At 45.5% G+C, this 25,316-nt stretch overlaps 1 protein-coding gene and 1 pseudogene across 1 annotated transcript; one reads left to right on the top strand and one right to left on the bottom strand.

Moving 5' to 3' along the window:
- Positions 1–748: 748 nt before the first annotated feature.
- Positions 749–10,280, bottom strand: MUL1 (mitochondrial E3 ubiquitin protein ligase 1). Its single transcript, XM_033228007.1, has 4 exons — positions 9,701–10,280; positions 4,462–4,549; positions 3,311–3,431; positions 749–2,693 (listed from the first exon to the last, which is right to left on the bottom strand). Exons 1-4 carry the CDS (start codon positions 9,818–9,820, stop codon positions 1,964–1,966), a joined length of 1,059 nt encoding a protein of 352 aa, XP_033083898.1. The 5' UTR covers positions 9,821–10,280; the 3' UTR covers positions 749–1,963.
- A 13,604-nt stretch (positions 10,281–23,884) lies between these two features.
- Positions 23,885–24,682, top strand: LOC117093574 (annotated as a pseudogene).
- The last annotated feature ends 634 nt before the right edge of the window (positions 24,683–25,316 follow it).

Here is a 25,316-nt window from a genome sequence, read left to right as displayed (position 1 = left end):
CAGGGTCTTCGTACTTCACTGGACGGACTCAATATCGGCAAGTGGATTCTTACCCCAACTTTCACCTGCTGCTCTAGTGTGGCCACCAGTTCTCCTCTATGGACTTGGGGAACACGTCTCTTGTGAGTGTTCCTGTTAGCACTGAGGAATTTACTGGCCGCACATTTAGTGAGCAGGAAGATGAGGACTTTAGAAACAGCTTGGGGTTTAAATTCAGACCCGTGACTTGCTATATCTGTGCCTTCAGCCCAGTCAATGTACCCTCTCAAGGCCTACTTCCTCACCCGTACAGCAGAGACACCAGGACTCGGCCTGCAGGGGTTTTGTGAGGATGAACTCACTCTGAAATGAGTGTGAAACAGCACGCGACACAGGACGTCGTGCACAGCGGTATTGCTAAATGCTCATGTCCTCTCTGCTGTCCCCCAGTGCCCCATCTCCATCCCATTCTCCCAGCAGGTGAAATCTCACTGCCCTGGTTTGTAGCCTGTTGGGACAGACTTCAAAGACGGTCAGCAAGTCCAGCTATAACCTGCGGGCGGGCTGTCCAGATTCCTCCCCAGGGGGCAGGCATCCCTGCCTCCGCATCACACCATCTGGGGGAGGCCCAAACCACTACAGCCAAGGAAAAGGACACAGAGGCCTCAAACTCCCCACCTTTCACTCCATTGCGGCGGGGATTCAATCCCATCCTGAGGACGCTTAGGCTTAGCCATTTAACTCTTTTTAACAAGCAACAGGCTAGCACTTGGTTGCAACATGTTTAATTTGTGCTATTCACACTGGACACTGCATCCTACTAGTGTAGGCCCCTGACGGCACCCCTTTCTCACCTGCACAAAGGAGGACGAGATATGAATATTCAAAGGCAGAAAAGGGCTATAAAAAAGAGCTGTGTATGTGACCTCAGAGGTGGGGGAAGACAGCCCCATTTGTCTTGCACTCAAAGGCTCACCAAGGGCAGGAGAGGGGCAAATGGTAATACAGGGAGGGGGTGACAAAAGGAGAAGCAACATGAGCACACCAAGATGTCAACACTGCGACAGGCTGGATGAGGGAGCCCTGAAAGGCCGTACGCTCAGGGTGCCAGCCGACTGCTTTCCTTGTGACAGCCTTGCAAAGAAGCTGTGAGGCCAGGACACTAAGCCAGCGGCGTCCACACTGTGTCCTTCGGGAGGCGAAGCCTCTGCGCCTCATTCTCCAGGAGGGAAAACCAGGGACCACCCCTGAGCTCTCCCAAGTGGTAGCAGTTCAAATCAGGGCCAGCGGCAAAACCAGGAGGGCTGCCTGACCAACTGCCCTTCACACGCTCTCTCTCCAATCTGTTGCTCGGGGCCCCAACCATTTGGGCAGAAGCAGATGTGCTGACTTCACTTTCTTTTGTCCTCTACACACGTGCAGGCATTTAGGAGGCAAGCCAGTGAGGGAAAAGGAACACAAGTTGACCCGCCCAGCCTGACAATTCTGAAGAAAGACTATCTCCCGGGGCATGAGGAAAAAGAAGAAAAGCTGCGGCAGAATCTCTTTGGAGGCAGCACCCAAGGCATCCGTTGTACTCAGGGCCCAGCCTTTCCTCCCCTCTGACTGAGTCCTCCACCAAGTCCACAGCAAGCAACAATTCACCAGAAAAAAAACAGAAGACACAGGAACAGAAGGGCTGCTGATCATTGACTTTGGTGCTTAAACGATGAGGCATTTTCAGTCACACTTGCACTGATCTGGCTCCTGGGAGGAGACGCCACGGCAGCCTCCCAGGGCGAGGCTCTGATTCTCAGGCCCCCCGTGGGCAGGGTCCCCGTTCAGGCGGGAAAGGCAGCATCTTGCCCACTGGAGGCATGGGTCCCTCAATCATACCTGGAGGTGACAGCTACCCCCGCCACTGCTCCTCCAAAGGCCTTGAGATAAAAATCCCTGAAAAGGGGGCAGGAGAGCTACCATGCCAAGCTGTGCGGCTTCCAAACCATTAGCTGTTGTACAGGGGGATCACCCGAGTGATCGCCTGTCTGCAGATAGGGCACTTCTTGGGCTCTGGCAAGGCGCGGTAGCACTCGGTGCAGGAACAAACGTGCCCACACTCCAGAAAGACGCAGGACTTGAAGTTGCTCAGACACACGACACAGGCGCTCTTCAGACTCTCCCTGTCCTCAGGCTTGGCCCGGCTCAGCAGCTGGGCCTCATGCTCCTGGAATTCCTCCTGCATCTGCTTGAGGCGCAGGCGCTCCTGCCGCTGCAGATACTGCTTCCGGAGGATGAAGAAGAGGGTGGCACATGTGGCAAAGCCAAAAACCAGCGCCAACACCTTCCAGAGCCTGACGCTCGACTCCTGCCTCTGCAGCAGGCTGTCGAAGTCCTGGCTGCTGAGATAGTACTGCATGCCTTGTTTGGGCGGCTGCAGGCGGACAGAGTTGTTGTCCAGGACCAGTTCGCCAACCCCTGTGAGGGTGGCCCCCACCTTCAGCATCTCCTCGGTCTCCTGGATGCCTTTGGGCCGCTCACCGCTGATGTAGTGGCCGATGACATCGGTGAAGGACTGAATCGAGGGGTGGAACTTCTCATACACAGTCTCTAGGCCCAGATCCACTGAGTCCAAGGGCTTCAGCACTCGCACGGCCACATCCACACCATCCTCGTGGGGCACCAGGTCAAAGGGCACTGTGTTGGTCCTCTGATGAATGATCTTTGAGCAATCATTCCTAGAAGAATAAGAGAACTAAAGATACAGGGTAGCAAACACCCAGGCAGAGCTGGAGATCAACTAAATGCAGAAGACAGCAGAGTCTTAAGTAACCAGAAGACAGTAAGATCACTATCTCCAGGTGCCTCCTAACAAGGAGGCTCCATTTTTAGGCCCTGGGGCGATCTCAGTGAGCAACAAATACCGCCACAGACTACGGAAACCATTCATTTCCCTTTCCACTGTAAAACAAACATCTAAAACAGAACCCACTAGGACCAGCTGGAAAACTGGTATTTCATGTGATGGCACAAAAGCATTTTAGGAAATACTGAAATCACTGATTCACTGGTTCTCAAACTTCAGTGTAATTAACAACAGATTCCAGGTCCCTGATCCTGGAAATTCTGGTTGGATAAGTCTGGAAGGGAGCCCAGAAATCTGCATTTCAACAAGATGCCTAGGTGATTCTGATGTAGGAGGCCCACAGGCTACACACAAGAATATGACCTGCATTAAGAGACTGGTCTTCAACCTGTCTCAGGAGAAGCTGAAGACAAGGCAACAGCACCCAGGACCCCGGCATTTGAATGGACCAACTGCAAGGGTTTTGGCCAGTGGAGAAGTGATACATACCAAAGGTGGGTGGTTCGATTCCACACCATCTTGTGCTCCTGAAGTGTCAGGCGCTGAATTACCCCCTTGCAGTTTTCCACAAACTGGCTGTTAAGCGTTTCTTTAACAGACCGTACAGCTCCTAAGTGGACACAAATTCTATTATTTCTAAAGAATTTTTCTGCCCTCTCCTTTCAGATAGTTTAAAATGTGTTTTCTGGTCTAGCACAGTAGCTCACAACTACAATCCCACCACTTTGGGAAGCCAAGGCAGAAGGATCACTTGGGGGCCACGAGTTTGAGACCAGCCTGGTCAACACAGTGAGATTCCATCTTTACAAAAAATTAAAAAGTTAGCAGGGCGTGTGCCTGTAGTCCCAGGTACTTGGGAGGCTGAGGCAGGAGAATCACTTGAGCTCAGGAGTTTGAGGCTGCAGTGAGCTATGATCACACCACCATACTACAGCTACCTGGGTGACAGAGTCAAGACTCTATTTGAAACGGAGTCTCACTCTGTCACCCAGGCTGGAGTGCAGTGGCGCAATCTTGGCTCACTGCAACCACCCCCCGGGTTCAAGCAATTCTCCTGCCTCACCTCCCAAGTAGCTGGGATTACGGGTACGTGCCATGACACCACATCCAGTTGATTTTTGTATTTTTAGCAGAGACGGGGTTTTACCATGTTGGCCACGCTGGTCTCAAACTCCTGGGCTCAAGTGATCAGCCCACCTCAGCTTCCCAAAGTGCTGGGATTACAGGCATGAGCTACCACGACTGGCCTCAAAAAAGAAAAAAAAAATTTTTAATTTAAAAAATGTTAAAAATTAAATGTTTTCAGTTGACTTTTGCTAATTAATCAAAACAATGACATTCTGATCACCGTAAGTCAGATTTTAGAAGCACTCTCCCAAGCACTTTGCATGGATCACATAATTTGTCTTATAACAACATTATAAAGGTTAAGTATTATTTTCGAGATCAGGCAACAGTGGTTCAGGGAGGTCTCGTAATCTTAGCGATCACAAAGCAATAACCCACGTCTTTCTGACCCCAAAGTATGTTCTGGACCATGGACCCAACACCACAAAAGGCACTTAACATGAGCCAAGATGATCTTTATCAATCTTTTGGAAAAAGGAAGTTGTTTTCCATTGCCCTATAAGCAAACATACCTTCTATAACCGCATAAGGCACACATTTTCCTGGAGCTTCTGAAAGAATACTCTTTAAATCTTCACCCAAGTGAACTTTTTTAGCTCCCTAAATACAAAAAAAAATTAAATAAATTGGCCATTGAACACTGACACGCTCAGTCAAACTTACAGGCAAAAAAAGAAAAAGATTCTATTTTTTTCATGTCAAGAGAATACGGAAATTGGACAGGAAAGTGACTACAGAGAATCAGATTTCAAAGCTGTGTACATCAACAGGAACGGTGCCATGCCTGTGCCCTCTTCCATCACTGCAGAATGGGGGTGTGACATACATTCTTTTTCCAGTTAACCAAAACCTACACTCCTTTTCATGTTAAGACTTTTTAGTGAAAATATAAAAGGTACTAGTCAATTTACATACCAGAGACTGAACATCATTCAATCTCTTCTTGACAACACAGAGCTATGGTCCAAAGGATTCAGGTATAAAGTACCTAACCTACTGCCTAGTACATGGTAGTGGTTTGAGAACTGGTAGGTGTTGTTATTAACATTACTACATCTTTACAAACCAATGCTCTGCATTGTATGTAATTAAAAAAACAAAGTAGGGGGGTTGCCTTTGCTTCAACAGGGCAAGACTGTTAACTGGTGCCAAATGCCATTTTACATTTATTTATTTATTTATTTATTTATTTATTTATTTTTGAGCTGGGGTCTTACTGTTATACCCAGGCTGGAGTGTAGTAGTGCAATCACGGCTCACTGTAGCCTCAACTTCCCAGGTTCAAGTGATCCTCCCACCTCAGGTCCCCAAGTTGCTGAGACCACAGGCATGCACCACCACACCTGGCTAATTTTTTTATTTTGCAGAGACAGGGTCTCCCAACGTTGCCTAGGCTGGTCTTGAGCTCCTGGGCTCAAGTGATCCTCCTGCCTTGGCCTCCCAAAGTGCTGGGATTACAGGTGTGAGCCACTGCACCCAGTCTGTTCTACTTTTTGCCTTTTTCACGGTCATAATTAAGTGAGCACGGTTCCTTCTGCTGCTGTCTTCCTCTAACAATCCCTAATTCTCCTCTGCCTTCCAACTCAGAGCATCCAACCCACTGCATTTGGGAAACCAATCCTGTTACTGCTGTTTCAAAAATAAGAGAAAAGGAATAAAATCAACAATCATTTCCTGAGCATCTATGTGCCGGGCACTCTGCTGGGTGCCAGAGATTCAGGGATGAATAAACGACCACCTCTGCTTTCAGGGTATACCCAAAAACAGCTCTTAAGGATGCCAGATTCAGTAACCTCTAAAGATGAGACACCAGATGTATATGAAGGTCACTCGGAGTTTTAGCTACTGCTACACAGTAAATGACAGGAGCAAGGTCAGTCAAAATTTCTTAGCCACTTACACTGTGAAGATCCGAAATGACAGCAATAACAACAAAGTACTCATTTATCTGTCTCCTTCCACTAGAATGTTAAACCCTAGGAGCGCTTGGACATGGTTTGTCTCGTTCACTGCTATCCCCCTAGTGCTGAGAACTGTGCCTGACACACAGCAAGCATTTAATACATTATTTGATGAATAAATTAATGAATAAATAAGCATTTTAAATATACTGTGTACCAGGCAATATGCTAGGCACTTTAAATGCATAAACCACTTAATGCCCACACCATCCCTTTACAGCAGACATTATTATCACCAATTAGAGATAAGGAAACAGGCTCAGAGAGGTGAAGTGATTTGCCCAAAGTGAGACAGCTAGCAAAGTATCCATCACAGGACGGCCAATTCGAATTTTAAAGGGGGAAGAGGGAGAATATGATCAGAAAGACCTGGAGTTTAATCAAGCTCCAATGCATCCACTGTGGCTTGGGACAACTTCATTTATCTGAGTCTCAGGTTCCAAAACTGTAAAGGACAGGGAAAATGCAATTTCACAGGATTTTTATGTGGGTTAAATGAACTTTAAGGTGTGAAAGAATCCAGTCCAGGGGCTGGCACATAGGAGGCATGCAATAAATATGCATTCTCCTATAAGAGATATACAGGATAGGACACAAGCCCCACTCGGGAAGTTTTGTCATCCGATCAATAAAATCTAGGACGGGCATGGTAGCTCACACCTGTAATCCCAGCACTTTGGGAGTCCAAAGTGGGATGGCTGCTTGAGGCCAGCAGTGCAAAACTAGCATGGGCAACTTGCAAGACCTCATCTCTATGAAAAATAAAAAATTAGCTGGACGTGGTGGTGTGCACCTGTGGTCCTAACTACTTAGGAGGCCGAGACAGGAGACTGGCTTGGGCCTGGGAGCTCGAGGCTGCAGTGAGCTATGTTTGTGCCACTGCACTCCAGCCTGGGCAACACAGTAAGACCATGTCTCAAAAAAAATAGAGCAAAAAAGAAGAAAGAAATGAAGGACAGGAAGGCAGGCCAAGGAGAAAGAAAACAAAGGAAAGGAGGGAGAAAGAGAGGAAGGAAATAGAAAATAGAATATAATATGTTAAGAGTCCCAACTCTTTTTCCAGGAAGGGGCTATTTCATTCTCATTTAGGAACTGGTTGGCAAAGGTTATTGTGTTTTTGAAAAGGAGTCTCGCTCTGTCGCCCAGGTTGGAGTGCAGTGGCACAATTTGGCTCACTGCAACCTCCACCTCCCAGGTTCACACTCCTCCTGAGTAGCTGGGACTACAGGCATCTGCCATTACACCCGGCTAATTTTTTTTTTTTTTTTTGTATTTTTAGTAGAGACAGGGTTTCACGTGTTAGGCAAGATGGTCTTGAACTCCTGGCCTTGTGATCCGCCCACCTCAGCCTCTCAAAGCGCTGGGATTACAGGCATGAGCCACCACGCCCGGCCCGGCAAAGGTTTTACGGTCACCCAAAGATGGGACCTAAAGAGTTCACTGCTTCAAAGAATCCCACTACCAGCCAACTTGAGGCCAAAGTGATCTGGAGTCAGAAAGTGAAGTATCAGTTACACAGAGCTAATCACTTCAGGATTAACTTGATTATTTAATCAGGTGACACACAGGGCAGCTGGAATCTCACTATAATGCCACTGCACAGCAAATCCAATTATCTCCTAACTTGGTTCTTTCCAGATTCCAAAACTCCCTTCATAGCAGGGATTTCACACATTGGTTTCTTTTTTTTCTGAGATGGAGTCTTGCTCTTGTCACCCAGGCTGGAGTAGCCTGGCCCACCCACTAGTTTCTAAACCCTTACTGAAAACAATCTGATAATGAAGTTAGTCAGGTTTAGGAATCCATCTTTCTTTTTTTTTTTTTTTTGAGACGGAGTCTTGCTCTTTCGTCCGGGCTGGAGTGCAGTGGCCGGATCTCAGCTCACTGCAAGCTCCGCCTCCCGGGTTTTACGCCATTCTCCTGCCTCAGCCTCCGGAGTAGCTGGGACTACAGGCGCCCGCCACCTCGCCCGGCTAGTTTTTTGTATTTTTAGTAGAGACGGGGTTTCACCGTATTAGCCAGGATGGTCTCGATCTCCTGACCTCGTGATCCGCCCGTCTCGGCCTCCCAAAGTGCTGGGATTACAGGCTTGAGCCACCGCACCCGGCCTCCATCTTTCATATAAACATCAAATTAGGTTAGGCCCTTAGCTCTCATATTGTGAAACTTCAGCCAAAAAGAACCCACAAACATTTACTGAGCATCTACCACTTGTCAAGTACTGTGTCAGAAGCTAGAGGAAAGAGAATGGATGAATAAGAGCCTGTCTCTGACCTAAAGAGGCCCATCTCTCTGGACCAGTCAGAGAGTCACAATAAAGCAATGTCAATCAGATTAAAATCCTACCCTTGGAATCAAAATACCTAAATTTAAGTTTCAAGCTGACTAGTTGCATGGCCTTTCCTCCGAATCTCAATTTTCTGATTTGCAATGCGGTGGTAACTGCCATGTTATCTACTTCAAAAAATTATTGTGGGCCGGGGGCGGTGGCTCACGCCTATAATCCCAGCACTTTGGGAGGCTGAGGCAGAGGGATCACCTGATGTCAGGAGTTGGAGACCAGCTTGGCCAACATGGCAAAATCCCATCTCTACTAAAAATACAAAAATTAGCCGGGCGTGGTGGCAGGCGCCCATAATCCCAGCTACTCAGGAGGGTGAGGCAGGAGAATCGCTTGAACCCGGGAGGCTGAGGTTGCAGTGAGCCAAGATCGTGCCATTGCACTCCAGCCTGGGCAACAGAGCGAGACTCCGTCTGAAAAAAAAGAAAGGAAAAAATATATATATTGTGAAGAAAAAAATAAAATCAAGATGAAAATGTGGCTGGGCGCAGTGGCTCACGCCTGTAATCCGAACACTTCGGAGAGCCAAGGTAGGGAGATCACCCGAGGTCAGGAGCTGGAGATCAGTCTGGCCAACACGGTGAAACCCAGTGTCTACTAAAAATACAAAAAAAAAAAAATTAGCTGGGTGTAGTAATCCCAGCTACTCAGGAGGCTGAAGCAGGAGAATCACTTGAACCCGGGAGGCGGGGGCTGCAGTGAGCCCAGATCGCGCCACTGCACTCCAGCCTGGGTGACAGACCAAGACTCTGTCTCAAAAAAATAAAAAATAAAAATAAATGCAAATGTGTTGTGTAAACCGAAAGGCACAGTTCAAAAACGGGCACCATTTACTAAAAAAAAAATAGTTGTAATATAAAAAGGAAGCGTCTGTAAATCAAGGAGTGGAGTGGTTCAGTAAATGGATGTCTGCACTTGCCATTCCCTCCATCTCCCGCTAGATATCCGCATGACTTTCCTCGTCTCTTCCTGGACTCTGCTCAGATGTCACCTTATTTAAGATAGAAGATCCCCCTTTTTCCAGCATTCCATGTCCTCTCCCCTACCTTACTCTAAAGCATTGCTCACCAGCTGTTACACTGCCTGATTTACATGTTTGCTGTCTAGCCGTATTAAAACGGAATCTCCACGAGGGGAGGGACTTTCATCTGTTCTATTCACTGCCTGGCGCATCGCAGGTGTTCAATAAATACTTTTCGAGTAAAGTAATTAAGTCAAAATTCATTCTGAGTCATAAGAGGGACTTGGGAAAAAAGGAGCGGAGCAACCGTCATCCCGAGCCCGAATCCTGCCCCTCGCTCCTCCATTTACTGGCTGGATGACACCCTTCAGAGGCTGTTTCCTTTTCTGGACAGTTTCCGACGGTGGGGTGGCCAAGGTGAATCGTGGGCTCCCCAGGACCTGGGACAGAGATGACCCGGCTGAGGCCAGGCCGGCTCCAGCACTGACCTTGAGCTCTTGGGAGACCCGGGCCTTCTGCCTGTACACGGAGTACAGGGCGGCGGTGACCACAGAGGTGGTACCCAGGAGGATGAACTGGCACAGTGAGGGCCGCCCTCCGCTCTCCATGACGGCGCCAAGCCCCGGTGGCCGACTGTGACGCAGAGGATACGCCTGGTGACCCCCAACTCTCCACCTCCTTCCGACCAGGACCGCACCCCCTGGACAAACCTGACCGAAAACTCGAAATCCGTCGCCCAGCGATGACGCAGGACGCCGGAACCGGAAGCGGGAGCCAGGGGGTTGTAGAGCGAACCGGAAGCTGGGGTTGCCCGGGTGACAGTCAAGCTGCTGCGGCCTACAATGAGATCCTGTCTCCCCAGCCGGGTGTGGGAGACCGATTGGGGAGCTGAGCGACCACCCACCGCTCCATGGTCATCCCCTTCGAATCGCGGCGCACTGGCCACAGCTGACTCGCCCATTGCCCTGGTCTCCGTCCCTCTGGTTTCCTGTGGTTACTGGTCTGTTTGTTGGGTTATTCCATGTCTTCGCCATTAGATTGGCAGGAAATAAAATAATTGTGTATTAAACTCTTATGAGTAGTGTACGTTTAAGTTTCAGAGCAAACTCTTAAGACTTGGAATTTATTCTGGCCACTTTAACAGATGAGAAAACTGAGGCCATAGAGGTTAGGGAATGAGGTGCTCAAAGTCTAGTGAGTGCTAGAGAGGAATTTACGCAACTGCAAAGCCCTCAACTCTACCCCAAGAGGGCAGATTATATCACCAAAGTAGCCCCTTAATCTGCCATCACCACTTAGAACAACATATTTATTAAATAATAATTACAACTATGTTGAGTGCCTGTTATGTGTCAGGTTTGGGGAGGGGTGGGAAGTTTTGCAGGCACCATCCCATTGAACCTTTACAACACAACTATAATGCAGATTACAGATGAGGAAACTGAGGCTCAGGTAAGTAACTTGCTCAAGGTTATACAGCTAAAAGCAATAGGGATGGGCGTCAAACCCAGGGGATCCTTCTTCAGATACTGTTCCCTGATCTCTGTAATGCATCTCCTTTCTAAAATTATCAGAGATAACCCAAATCCTTCTTGTAAACATCAGCATTCATTGAGCTATCTCCTACAGGTTATGCTTTAATTTTTTTATTTGTTTGAGACAGGCTCTCGCTCTGTCGCCCAGGCTGGAGTATGGTGGTGCAATCACAGCTCTCTGCAGCCTCCCACCCCGGGATCCTCCCACCTCAGCGTCCCCAGTAGTTAGGACCAGACATGCACGCCACACCCAGCTAATTTTTTAAAAAATTTTTTGTAAAGTCAAGGTCTCACTACGTTGTCCATGCTGGTCTGGAACTCCTGGGTTCAAGCGATCCTCCTGACTTGCCCTCCCAAAGTGCTGGGATTACAGGCGTGAGTCACCACGCCAAACCTAAATTCTTGTATTTTCATGTTTACATGTATGAGTATTTATGTAGGGAGAATTTCTAGAGGTAGAATTGCTAGGTCAATGGGTGTGGGCACTGTTAATCTTGATCAACATTGTCTAATTTTTCTCCATAATGTCCAATTTTACATTTATGAGCAATATGTGGGAATTTCTTTTCTTTTTTTCTGGAGACAGAGTCTTGCTCTGTAGCCCAGGCTGGAGTGCAGTGGAATGATCTCAGCTCACTGCAACCTCTGCCTCCTGAGTTAAGTGATTCTTGTGCTTCTGCCTCCCAAGTAGCAGGCATGCATGACCACGCCCAGCTAATTTTTATATTTTTAGTAGGGAGAAGATTTCAGTATATTGGCTAGACTGGTCTTGAACTCCTGATCTCAAGTGATCCGTCTGCCTTGGCCTCCCAAAGTATTGGGATTACAGGCGTAAGCCACTGTGCCTAGCTGGGAATCTCTTTTCACCCACACTTTTGCTAACAAACTTTCTGACAAGTTCTATTAAAAATTTAAGGTTAGACCTCATTTTAAGTTTGTGTATGTGTGTGTGTTTACCAAATTCATGATCATCCCTTGGGTTGAAAATCATCAAAGATATCTCAGGGTGTTAACAATCTAACAATTCCAACCCTATGCTTATAAAAAGTAATTTTTATTTGACCCCAATTGTATTTAAGGAATGGAGTTTAAAAAAAAAACTGTTATATATAACAGGCTGATTTAATAAAGATATTTTACTTTTGTGGAGCAATCTACAGTTTTTAGACACATCATCTGCAGTTTTTAAACACATCTTACCTAGTGGCCTGATTCAATGTATGTAAAATGTGTCCCGCCAGGCCCAACATTGTTTTTAATAACAAAATAATGAAAGTAACCTAAATGTTATCAATAGTAAATTGGCTGAATAATTTTTTTAAATATGTGTATGTGTGCATAGTCAGGTGAAAAAGCAAACTGCAAAACTAAGGAGGAACCCCATTTATTTTTAAAAGGAGAGAGAAGAGTATACTATATATATTGCATGTCTCCAGAAGGATTCACAAAAAGCTGATAATAATTGGTTCTTTCCATAGAAGGGAATGAGGTGGCTAGAGAACAGAGAAGGTGACTTTTCACTCTGTTGTATCTTTTGAGTGTGAATGTACAGCATATTTTGAATTAATAAAACTAGAATTAAAAAAAAAAAAAAAGCGACCAGGTGAGGTGGCTCACGCCTGTAATCCCAGCACTTTGGGAGGCCACGGCGGGTGGATCACCTGAGGTCAGGAGTTAGAGACCAGTCTGTCCAACATGGTGGAACCCCACCTCTACTAAAAATACAAAAAATTAGCTGGGTGTGGCCAAGCGCTGTGGCTCACGCCTGTAATCCCAGCACTTTGGGAGGCCCAGGTGGGCAGATTGCCTGAAGTTGGTAAGTCGGGAGTTCGAGACCAGTCTGGCCAACATAGAGAAACCCTGTCTCTACTAAAAATACAGAATTAGCTGGGCGTGGTGGCACATGCCTGTAATCCCAGTTACTCAGGAGGCTGAGGCAGGAGAATCACTTGAACCCGGGAGGCAGTTTGTGGTGAGCCGAGATCGCTCCATTGCACTCCAACCTGGGCGACAGAGTGAGACTCCATCTCAGAAAAATAAAAAAAAGAATATGCTATTTACTTCACAACCAACAATTACAGAGAGCCTCCTGCATCCAAGGTTCTAGGCTGGGCATTAGGAGGTACACCTTATATGGCCAGCCTCTTCCCTCTGGTTGGTTAGGGCCTTGTGAGGAGGTTACAGATTGTCTGAGGTCCAATGAAATTAGGACAACGAAAATGCCACCAGCTGCCTGAAGTAGGGAGGCGCTGTTTATTTCCACCAGGGAAGGAATTGGAGTTCTGTTAACAGAATGGAGGGTGGAGTGGCTGGGATGGAAGTAGGAAAGCCTTTCATGAAGAGGGGGAAAAAGACAGCAAAGGTACAAAGCTAGCAAGAGTTGGCCCAGTATAGCTGGAACCCAGGATATGCGACAGAGAGCAAGGAGCAAGTAATTGAAAAGGAGGGTTGAGGCCAGATCCTGTAGGTCCCTAAATGCCAAATCGAAACTTTAAACTTCATCATTTTGGGGACGGTATCCAGTGAAGCTTTTTGAGGATCAGCAAGGGCGCAATCTAACCTGTTTTTTAAAATATATATAGAATCAAAATTCTTGCATCCTTAGGTTACAGCAAGGAAGAGAACAAAAAGGGGTCCTTAAAAGAAAACGGGCCGAGTGCTCCACTGCGATAAGTTAGGGGTCTTTGCCTACAGGTTCTGACTATTTTGGGCCTCCTTGTTTTATTCTCTAGGCCCTTTTATGAGTTCCTTGGGAGCTCGTTAAAGCCATCACTCTTAAATGACTCAGTGTGGTTTTAAATAACCCTTCCATTTTTTTGCCAAAGGCTGAAATCCTTCATTAGCTATGCTGAGCACAGTCCTATTGGGACAATCTGAAATTTACATCATGTGGACCTTGTTAGGAGCGATGAGAGATGCGCAAGGCTGTCCTCACTGAATCGAGTTAAAGATGAGCCTCTGACTTCAAGAAAGGGAGGTAAATTCCTAAGACAGGAGGCAGAGCTTCCTGGGAGAAACAGAGTTACTAAGGACAATGCCACTGCAGGCATTTCACTTTAGATTTGATTCAGATTTCCCTTCGGAGGAGCAAAAATTCCCTGTGAGTCACTGGGTAAATGCCTCTTAGGCATTCGCCAAGGTCCAGGGACCAAACAGGTATGAGAGTGGCGTCTTAGCACCTCCACTGACATTGCCCCAGATGCCACAGGAAACAGGAAATGAAAAAGATGTTAATAATAGCATCAGGTGGTCACTCAGTTTCCTTCCAGAACGTTCTCTTGGGAGAGTCCCTGACATAAGAATTATCCAATACAGTGAGCATGTTTTTAGTGAGCATTTATCCTATGCAATGTACTCCCCCGGATGCATGGCAGGACCCAGGGGTAATGTGCAGGACATGCTCCCTGGCCTCGTGGAAGGTACAGGGGACACTATTTTATGATTTAATCCCCACCTATTTGTGAAAAAAATCTGAGATAACTTCATTAAGTGGAACACATCATAAGATAGATGTATTAATAATAAATAGGGCCAGGCGCAGTGGCTCACGCCTATAATCCCAGCACTTTGGGAGGCCAAGGCAGGCGGATCACTTGAGGCCAGGAGTTCAAGACCAGCCTGGCCAACATGGCGAAAACCCGTCTCTACTAAAAATACAAAAAAAAAAAAAAAATTAGCCAGGCATGGTGGCACATGCCTGTAATCCCAGCTACTCAGGAAGTTGAGGTGGAAGAATTGCTTAAACCTGGGAGGCAGAGGTTGCAGTGAGCTGAGATCGCACCACTGCACTCTAGCCTGGGCAACAGAGCGAGACTCTGTCTCAAAAAATACATACATACATACATTTAGGGCCGGGTGCAGTGGTTCCCATCTGTAATCCCAGCATTTTGGGAGGCCTAGGCTGGTGGAGTCAGGAGTTTAAGACCAGCCTGACTAACATGGTGAAAACCCATCTCTACTAAAAAAATACCAAATTAGCCAGGCATGGTGGCACAACCCTGTAATCCCGGCTACTTGGAAGGCTGAGGCAGGAGAATCGTTTGAACCCAGGAGGCAGAGGTTGCAGGGAGGCAGAGGTTGCAGGGAGGCGGAGGTTGCAGTGAGCTGAGACTGCGCCATTGGGCAACAAGAGCAAAACTCTGAAGAAAGACAGAGAGAGAGAGACCAGGCAGTGGCAGAGAGAGAGAGAGACCAGGCACAATGGCTCACACCTGTAATCCCAGCACTTTGGGAAGCCGAAGCGGGAGGGTCACATGAGCCCTTTTAAGGTTATAGTAAGCTATGGCAGCACTATTAGATTTCTCACTAGAAATAAAAGTTGCTAAGAGTTAACATTGTAACATGTAGTTGAGACCACTGGAGAAATAGTTTTACACACAAGGTGTGTAGGGAATGTGTTTTTGGTAAAAGATTATAAGAAGGCAGGATGGGTGCGGTGGCTCATGCCTGTAATCCCAGCACTTTGGGAGGCTAAGACCGGTGGATCACTTGAGGCCAAGAATTCGAGACCAGCCTGCATGGTGAAACCCCGTCTCTACTAAAAATACAAAAATTGGCCAGGTGTAGTGGCACGCACCTGAAGTCCCAGCTACTGGGGAGGCTGAGGCAGGAGAATCGCTTGAACCCGGGAAGCAGTGAGCCAAGATTGTGCCACTGCACTCCAGCCTGGGTGACACAGCAAGACTCCGTCTCAAAAGAAGAAGAAGAAGAAGGTGGCATGGGAATATGGCTTTTGTTAAAGGGAATGTAATTTTGTCTAGTTCAGGGGGATTAAAAAAAAAAAAAAAAGATTGTCTTAATCTAAAAGACTAACAGAACAAAACTGAAGGTTTAAGCAAAGTGAAAAGGGTTCGTAAAGGGTTGATCTTGTAAAAATTCTGTGGGTATACAGGCCGGACACGGTGGCTCACACTTGTAATCCCAGCACTTTGGGAGGCCAAGGCAGGCGGAGTACCTGAGGTCAGGAATTTGAGACCAACCTGGCCAACATGGTGAAACCCGATCTCTACTAAAAATACAAAAAATAGCCGGGCATGTTGACATGCACCTATAATCCCAGCTACTCAGAAGGCTGAGGCAGGCGAATTGCTTGAACCAAGGAGGCAGATGTTGCAATGAGCTGACATTGTGTCATTGCACTCCTGCCTGGGAGACAAGTGCGAGACTCCATCTCAAAAAAAAAAAAAAAAAAATCTTGGGCCAGGCGTGGTGGTTCACGCCTGTAATCCCAGCACTTTGGGAGGCCAAGGAAGGTGGATCACCTGAGGTCAGGAGTTCAAGACCAGCCTGGCCAACATGGTGAAACCCCATCTCTACTAAAAATATATAAATCAGCTGGGTGTGGTGGCGCACATCTGCAATCCCAGCTGCTTGGGAGGCTGAGGCAGGAGAATTACTTGAACCCAGAAGGTGGAGGTTGCAGTGAGCCAAGATTGTGCCACTGCACTCCAGCCTGGGCGATAGAGACTCCATCTCAAAAAAAAAGAAAAAAATTCTTTGGGTACAAACACATTGGCAAAAATTTAAAAGAAATTATTTAGCTTTTTTCCTTAGGTAGAAATATTAAAATCATACCAACGTGGGGCCAGATTCTGGGCCCATCTGTCCAAATAACAGGGTTTTCTTAGAAACTGATCTACTGTTTGATGGAAAATTGTAAAGGGTTCTAAAAAGTTCATGAAAATCTTACCTTATGGTCAAACTAATGAAAACTGGATAGAGATATAAAGTTTTATTTTAAAAGCTAGCTTTAACATTAAAGACACACTAATGCAGACATGAAATTTGGTTTTCTCTTTTGCAGACGATTTTTACGTAATGTTAAAAGATAATGAGAGAGTTTTGTTTTCTCCTTTGGGTAAATGGCAGGAAAAAGAAGGGAGGAGAGAGAAAAGAGACAGATTCAGTTGGCTTCATGCTGTCTTCATTGGGTCTTGTTTGGAAAGCTAAGTCTCCTCTATCAGAGTAAAGGTTTTTTGTTTTTTTTTAAATTTTTTTTGGAGTTAATCATTTTGGCCAAATGATTGACTTATGGTGACCTGGGATTCTATTTTGTGATATCCAGTGTTTTAACCTTTGATATTTGGCTATCCAAAATCAAGTTATAAATTATATCTCTTTCTTACCTAATATTTTAGATATAGGCCCAAAAATGACATTTGCTTATTTGGTACAAAACTCATACAGGAAGCATTGTCAAATATGAAATGGTGTTTGGCTTTCTTTGATCTATATTTGTGTAAATGTTTTATTGTTATATGTTCCAAAATTATGTAAAACTTCTAAAATTCTAATATGAATTAGTATATGTTATCAGTAATAATTATAATTATTATTTTAACAGACTATGTGCCTCAGAGGTAACAAATTTCCTTGTCCATTATGTCTTTAACTGTGGCTGCCCTAAAATGGTACTGTCATCCACAGACAGTTGTTGTCTTGCTTTGGTCCTCTTTAAAAGATGGTTTTATAATCAGCTATAAAATTTAACAGGTGCTCTTAAATGCAGGATTCTGATTAATAACGCTGGAGATTGTGACATTAGAATAGAGGAAAATCTTTCAAATAGAAGAGTGAATGGTGTTTGGTTTACTTTGGACTGTATTTCTGTAAACATGTTATTAATATGTGCTCCAAAATTATGGGAAACCTCTATAATGTTGATATAATTTAGTGTACATTATTAATAATTATAATTTATGTAAAATTGCTGCATGCCACAGAAGTAACCAAAATTCCTACCCAATTGTAGCTTTAATAGTGACTGTAGACTTTTGTCATCTACCTTTTGTCTCACTTTGGTCATTTTCAAAAGGCAGTTTTTAATCAGATATAGGACTCTAAGTGCAGGTCTCAGATAACTTTAAAAATTGTGCTATTGGAATAGAGAAAAAAACCAAACTTCTAAGATGCTCATGGAGAACTAATGTGTTAAACATTGTCAAACTTTTTGTTTTCAGAGTCAAGAGAATTTATTTCTTTAGAGCTATTTGCAGCTTTTAAGAAGTGAGTAAAATATACTCCTGTGAACAAAATTTGTAGCATGTTTGTTCCTCTCTACCTGATTTCTCCAGAATTTGGAAATTATTTGAATATTCTCAATTTATGGCAGTATAGTTAATTGCATAAGTGCAGTAAGAATCTATTTTCTGGCTGGGTGTGGTGGCTCACACCTGTAATCCCAGCACTTTGGGAGGCCAAGGCAGGCGGATCACGAGGTCAGGAGATTGAGACCATCCTGGCTAACATGGTGAAACCCCATCTCTACTAAAAATACAAAAACATTACCCAGGCATGGTGGTGGGCACTTGTAGTCCCAGCTACTTGAGAGGCTGAGGCAGGAGAATGGCATGAACCCAGGAGGCAGAGCTTGCAGTAAGCCGAGATTGCACCACTGTACTCCAGCCTGGATGACAGAGCAAGACTCCGTCTAAAAAAAAAAAAAAAGAATCTGTTTTCTTTTGTAACAGGACACAATTGGAGAAATTGGTTATTTCACCAAGGGTTTGACTGGAATGACATGCTTCCTTTAAAGAATCAAAGTTGACTTATAGAGCCAAGTAAAGCCTGTTGGGGAATCTGGCCTCATATCTTGTCCACACCGAGTCCCTGTACGAGGTTCCTCACCTGTGGTAAGTAAAGATTTTCACTTTCTAACAGGCCCAGAGACCCCAAGTTATCTTGGGACCTCAAGAGGAGAGGAATTTGCCCAACTCATAAGTATTTGAGTATAAAAACCCATGGCTGGGCTTGGCTTTTAAAAAGACTTATCTTGAGATTTTTCATGGAACAGAGGTTTGGTTTTTGTTTGTTTGGTTGGTTTTGTTTTGTTTCGTTTTCTGAGACAGAGTTTCGCTCTTATTGCCCAGGCTGGAGTGCAATGGCATAATCTTGGCTCACCACAACCTCCGCCTCCTGGATTCAAGCAATTCTCTTGCCTCAGCTTCCCAAGTTGTTGGGATTACAGGCATGTGCCACCACGCCCGGCTAATTTTGTATTTTTAGTAGAGATTGGGTTTCTCCATGTTGGTCAGGCTGGTCTCGAACTCCCGACCTCAGGTGATCCACCCTCCTCGGGGAACAGAGTTCTATCAAAGCCAATTAAAAAAGCCTAAGTGAAAAATAATTATTCTTTCTGCACTTTATGCAAATAATCAGGCCAAGTACAGTAAAACTAATACTTTGTAAACAAATCAGTTCCATCATGATTTGTTTTTAATAAAAATGAGGACTGGAGAGAGATAAATTATGCTTCAAAAGAAAAACTATAGTACACTGTTGTTAGCTGTTCTTGAGTTTTTTTCTGCAGTTTAGACTAAATTCTACATTCTTTGTGGGTTAGAAGTCCCCAAACTAATGCTTTCAAAGCTTTGCTTTTAAAACTGGGAATTGTACTCCTAATCCTAGGACTCGTTACACTGTAGTAAAACTATAGATGAGATACGAATGTTTTTGCCACGCAAGCCTTGAAAGCCCATTCAGGCCTGCGGGAGTCACTCAGTTGCAAAGCAGTTCCATTCTTCTCACCTTGGGGTTCACTCCCATTCCCACTATGTCCGTCCGTACCCTGTCAGCAGGAAGAAGCCAGAGAGATTGACGGCCTTTTCCCATCTTCATAGCCTACACCTTAAGATTAAGGTGTTATGGAACCCAAAGGGAGGGACTGAAACTGCCTTTGCAAAATTATGACTGAGACAGTGAAAGCAATGTAACTTAACTGCCTCCATCTTGCCTCCAACCTCCAGGCTGCCCTTGTTCATTCCTGGGTGTAGGCTGAAGTAACTTTGGGAGAAACGTAGTTTATAGTTGAAACAGACGGTAACAGCCCTTTCCCAAAGCAGACTTCCTTCTTGCCGGGGAACTAGATTGCCTTTGTAGGACTAACATTAACCACAAGATTAGAAATTATGGTTTAGGAGTCACACAGCTGGAGGCTGCAAGATTCTGACCCTCCCTAAACTGCTCCTAAGATCAGTGCTTGAGATATTTGGCAGACCCTGCACTTGATGGATCAGCTGGCCTCACCCAGACCTCACCCAGATCGATAAACTGGCTGATCTATCTGATCTTGTGGCCGCAGCCCAGGAACTGACTGAGCACAAGAAGACAGCCCCGACTCCCTATGATTTCATCTCTGACCAATCAGCACTCCTGGCTCACTGCCTTCCCCCCACCCACCAAGTTATCCTTTAAAACTCTGCTCTCTGAATGCTTAGAGAGACTGATTTGTGTAATGATTAAAACTCTGGTCTCCTGGAAAAAAAAGAAAGACTAATTTGATAAATGAATATCAACTTCTTATTCTCTTAAATTGTCTTTTTGAAGAGCAGAAGTTCTTCATTTTTATATAGTCCAATTTATCCATTTTTTTCTTTTATGGATCATTCTTTTGGTGCTGCATCTAAGAAATCTTTGCCTAACCTAAGGTGACAAAGATTTGTTTTTCCTATGTTTTCTTCCAAAAGTTTTATAGTTTTAGGTTTTACATTTAGGTCTAAGATTCATCTTGGAGTGAATGTTTCCATCCGGTGTGCAGGCACTATTTTCCATGAACCATTTCATGCCATTCTCACATCATTTCATCCAAGATATCAGGTATTATTTTTGCTCCTATTTTACAGATGAGGAAACTGAGGCTTTGTGAGATGAAGTTGCAGGGTTTAACCAACTCCTTCTTTCTCCAGAGCTATATGCTTAAGGACAAAACTATATTCGCTTTTATTTAGTTCATGTTATTGTCCCTAAAATCAACTTGATTGATGAAGTTGAGTCCACAGATTGATTGATTGATTGATCAGGTCATTTTCTTCCTTAAATTACACGTCACTCCTATTCAAATACTTAGGCAGTGACCGCCCATTTGGAGAACTTGTCTGGAAACCAGGGTTCCCGGGTTCTAACCTGGGCTCAGATCAGTATCGCCGCTGGGAAAAAATGCAAATTATTTCCAAAATCATCTCTAAGGGTCCCTCAGTCTCAGCATCCTAGGATCTCGGGGGTTTTCCTGGGAATTTAGTCAATCATTGATGCAGTTGACATTTTTAGCCACAAGGAGGCACCAGGAGCACAGGATGGAGAAGGCGAAGCAAAGCGCCCTGAAGGAGGATCTGGAACCTAGGAATGAGAGGTGAAGGCGGAAGGGTGAAGGAGATCTGGAGACTGAAGGGGAACAGGCTAACTGTGGCCAGGTTGTGTCCAGGCACCCAGTTCAGCCCCAGGCTTGCTATCTGCCAGCAAGCCCTGGGCCTGTCACCTGTAACTACCTTCACCTCCAGCCTCACCTGAGAACCACAGGAACACCGTCTTTATCAAAGAGCCCGCTGGTCACCTGAAAGCTGCCGGTACCCTGTGGATTGGGAAAGGGTGAACTAGGACAGGCTTGAGAGTGAGGCACCGGAGTCTGGGATCCACGCTGCCATTTACCCGCCATGTTATCTCTGGCAAGTGCCCTGAGGTCCCTGAGTCTCTTTCTCATCTGCAAAATGGGGAGATGGAAATAGATGATTCCTCGGGTGTTTTTCAGCTGGGATATGTTTTTTTTTTTTCTTGAGACAGAGTCTCACTCTGTTGTCCAGGCTGGAGTGCAGTGGCACGATCTCAGCTCACTGCAACCTCTGCCTCCCAGCTTCAAGCAATTCTCCTGCCTCAGCCTCCTGAGTAGCTGGGACTACAGGCGCCCACCACCACGCCCGGCTAATTTTTGTATTTTCAGTAGAGACGGGGTTTCACCATGTTGGCGAACTCCTTGACCTCAGGTGATCCGCTTGCCTCACCTCTCAAAGCACTGGGATTACAGGCATGAGCCACCATGTCCGGCCTCAGCTGGGATTCTATTCAAACGACCTGAAAACTAGAGAAAGGAACGCATCCTCCTCTCTGTGTACTGGGCAGACCATCTCAACATTAAGAGTCTTAGTTTCCACCACAGCTAGAAAAAGGGAGTAATAGCTCTGCCTTCTGCACAGGACTGCCCTAGGCCCAGATAAGCTAATGTGTGGGAAATTGCTGTAGGCAGGTTAGGAATTCTCCTTTTCATTATTATTTATGTTCTTGGCTTGTAAAATGCAGGCATATTCTCAGTGTTCAGGATAGTACCTGGTGCTCAATAAATATTTGCTGAATACATGAATGAATGAACAAATCCAGTCCAAACTCACTCCTAATAGATGAGGTCCTTCTATAATGATTCAGAGAGGGCCATCCAGACTTTGCTTGAAGACTTCCCTTGGTGGAGAGCTCACTACCTCTCAAGGAGTTTATTGTCAGCCATCTTGAATCTGTAACACTTCACCTCCTTCGTCTTGGTTCTGCCACCCAGAGCCTTTGCCTATCCTGAACATGGAGCCTTTCCGCACACCTCAGAAACTTCCTGTGGGTTCTGCCAACCATGGGTCCACCTAACTCTGACGGAAGGAAGTAGAGAAATATTACGGTGGCTGGAAAGGGCACAAGGTCATATGAAGAGCTTTTCCTCAAAATGGGAGGAAGTTGTCTGGGTGGTAGGGGATGGAACCTGAAGAGCAAGCAGAATGAAGATGCGGGAGAGGATTGCATAAATATATGTCCCTCTATGGGACCTAAGCTATAAGGAGGTGGATCTTGGCCTCAGTCCCAGCCGAACATGGTGGTCCCATCCTCCTTGCCTGGGACTGGCTTAGGAATGAGCATGTGATTCAGTTATGTCCAGTGAGATGTGAAGGGAAGTCTGCTGAGGGGCTTCTCTTAAGCAGCACAAGCTGGAAGAGACAGCCCCTTTTCTGCCTCTGGTTGATGAATCTGAATGTGTTGCAACCGCTTAAGTCATGTTGCTGCCACCAAGACCGATACATGGAGCGGGACATAACTAAGAATCACAGAGAAGTGGAGCAGGAGCTTTGATCAAACTGTGCCTGAAGGTGTTCTATGCCTGATTTCCTGTAAGTGAGATCATAAACCTTATTGTGTAATCCCAGTGAATTGGCCACTGGCAAGTACCACCACCATGAGCATCCTAATAGATACGCAGATTTTAAAAATGGACTGTATTAATGTGGGCTCTTTAGTGACAAGTGCAAAAGCCCAATTCTGGCTCACTTCAGCAAAACAAACAAACAAACAGAACAGAATTTGTTGGCTCAAATAACTGAAAAGTACAGAGTTGGTTACATCCAGGGATTCAGAAAATCAGGACTCATCTTTCTGTCTCTGCTCCACCAGCTCCATTCTTAGGCTGTCACTCCCAGATCATTAAAAAGGCCACTGGACCCACAGTCTCACAGCTTTGCAGCCCCAGAAGAAGAGGACTGTTCTTTCCCAATAGTTTCAAAACAAGTCCTGGCACTTAAGTCTCATAGGCTGCTTCATGTCACGTCCTCCCATGAGCTAAGCATCAAAGCCAGAGGAGGAAAAGAATCAACTGGCCAAGAACGAGTGATGCCCCATTGTTAGATGTGTCTAGGGTGAGGCGTGACCAGATCAGTTCAATTCAACACGTATGTGTTGAGTGCCTTCTAGGTGACAAGCACTATCCCAGGTACTGCTGCCCAAAGAAGGGGAAATGAATTCTGTATCTATTCCACCAACCATAAGACAAGTCAGAAAGACAGGAGCTCTGAGAAAGTGACAACTGACATCCAACTGAGTTATAACCAACACACACCACGTTCCGTAATGAATCGCTGGTGCTGGAGCCACGTCAGTTGCTGGCAATTGTGAAATGGGTCACATCTACTTTCTTAGCCTCTGTAGAAACCCACTGACATTGACCCAGTTGTCTGTGGGCCTGTGTTCTTCAGGATATGTTCATTTAACTTTTTTTTTAGATGGAATTTCACTCTTGTTGCCCAGGCTGGAGTGCAGTGGTGTGATCTCAGCTCACTGCAACCTCTGCCTTCCAGGGTCAAGCAATTCTCCAGCCTTAGCCTCCCAAGTAGCTGCAATTACAGGCACTCGCCACCACGCCCAGCTAATTTTTTGTATTTTTAGTAGAGACGGGGTTTCACCATGTTGGCCAGGCTAGTCTCAAATTCCTGACCTCAGGTGATCCACCCACCTCAGCCTCCCAAAGTGCTGGGATCACAGGCGTGAGATACCACGCCCAGCCTGTTCATTGAATCTTTAGGGGAGGAAGGTGAACTTCTTTCCATGCCTAAGGTAGCCATGGGTTACCGTCCCAAGAAGCATCTGAAGTGGTAGTAGCTCAAAGCAATGGATGCTGGGGACACTGACTGGTGTGTTTGCTCCTAATCCATCCACCAGTCTCCACAAGCTGAGAGTGTGTCTACCCCTCATCATTTTTCCTAAGAAACAGAATTAAGTATGCCCTGACCGGAGATGAACTAAAGATTTGGATGCTGCGGCTCATTAAGATTGACGACAAGGTCCAAACTGATAGAACCTACAGTGCTGGATTCACAGATGTCATCATCGACAAGACCAGAGAGAATTTCCGTCTGATCTGTAACATCAGGATCACTTTGCCATCCACCGTATTACAGCTGAGGAGGCCAAGTGCAAATTGTGCAAAGTGAGAAAAATCTTGTGGGTACAAAAGGAATCCCTCATCTGGTGACCGATGATGCTGGCACCATCCACTACCCTGGTCCCCTCATCAAGGTGAATGACACCATTCAAGTTGATTTGGAGACTGGCAAGAGTACTGATGTCATCAAGTTCGACACTGGTAACCTGTGGATGGTGACAGGAGGTGAGAACCCGGGAAGAATTGGTGTGATCACCAATAGAAAGAGGCACCCTGCATCTTTTGATGTGGTTCATCTGAAAGATGCCAACAGCAACAGCTTTGCCACCTGGCTTTCCAGCATTTTTGTTATTGGCAAGGGCAACAAAGCATGGATTTCTCTTTCCCGAGGAAAGGGTATCCACCTCACCACTGCTGAAGAGGCAGACGAGACTGGCAGCCTACAAAAAGCAGTGGGTGAAATGGTGTCTAGGTGATATGTTAATAAGATCTTTGTACCCAATTTAAAATAATGCAGCCTAAAAAAATTGGGGTGTATTTGACCAACTGGATCAACTAATATAATGTTTTTAACTTGCAATTTGAAAATAACAAGTAGAGCTTATATTAGCCAAGAATTCGTTATTTATTGAAAATAACAAGTAGAGCTTATATTAGCCAAGAATTTGTTTGGTTACAAGTTATTAAAACGCAACTCAAAGTCAAGACTAAGAGGAGGCCAGTGAGGAGCTCAGGGTGAGAAATGTAGGAAGGTACTCACTGTCAGGCTTGTAAAGATGCCTCCTTCAATTGTGCTCCTCAAGTGCCTCATTTGACTTGCTCTGTTCCCACTTCTGATCCAACTCAAACTAGCTTAAGCCAAAAAGGAAAAATTACAGGCTCAATAGCCGAACTAGAAAAGGCACAGTGATGAAGCTGGCCCAGAGTACACATGGACCCAGGGTTCAAATGCACCCATATTTATTTACTCTTCTCTCCCGCTGCCTCCTCCTATCTCCCTCCTCATTCTCTCCTCTGCTTTTCTCTGGCAGTTTGCTTCAGTCTCTCCTACCACCATTAGTCTTTCTCCTTACAATTAGTTCATAGTCATATACAGCACCAGGCTAAGCT

This window comes from Trachypithecus francoisi, unplaced genomic scaffold, assembly GCF_009764315.1.
Source record: "Trachypithecus francoisi isolate TF-2019V2 unplaced genomic scaffold, Tfra_2.0 Lachesis_group12, whole genome shotgun sequence".
In the NCBI taxonomy this organism is placed as follows: Eukaryota; Metazoa; Chordata; class Mammalia; order Primates; family Cercopithecidae; genus Trachypithecus; species Trachypithecus francoisi.
This window is presented reverse-complemented; position numbering and strand designations above follow the sequence as displayed.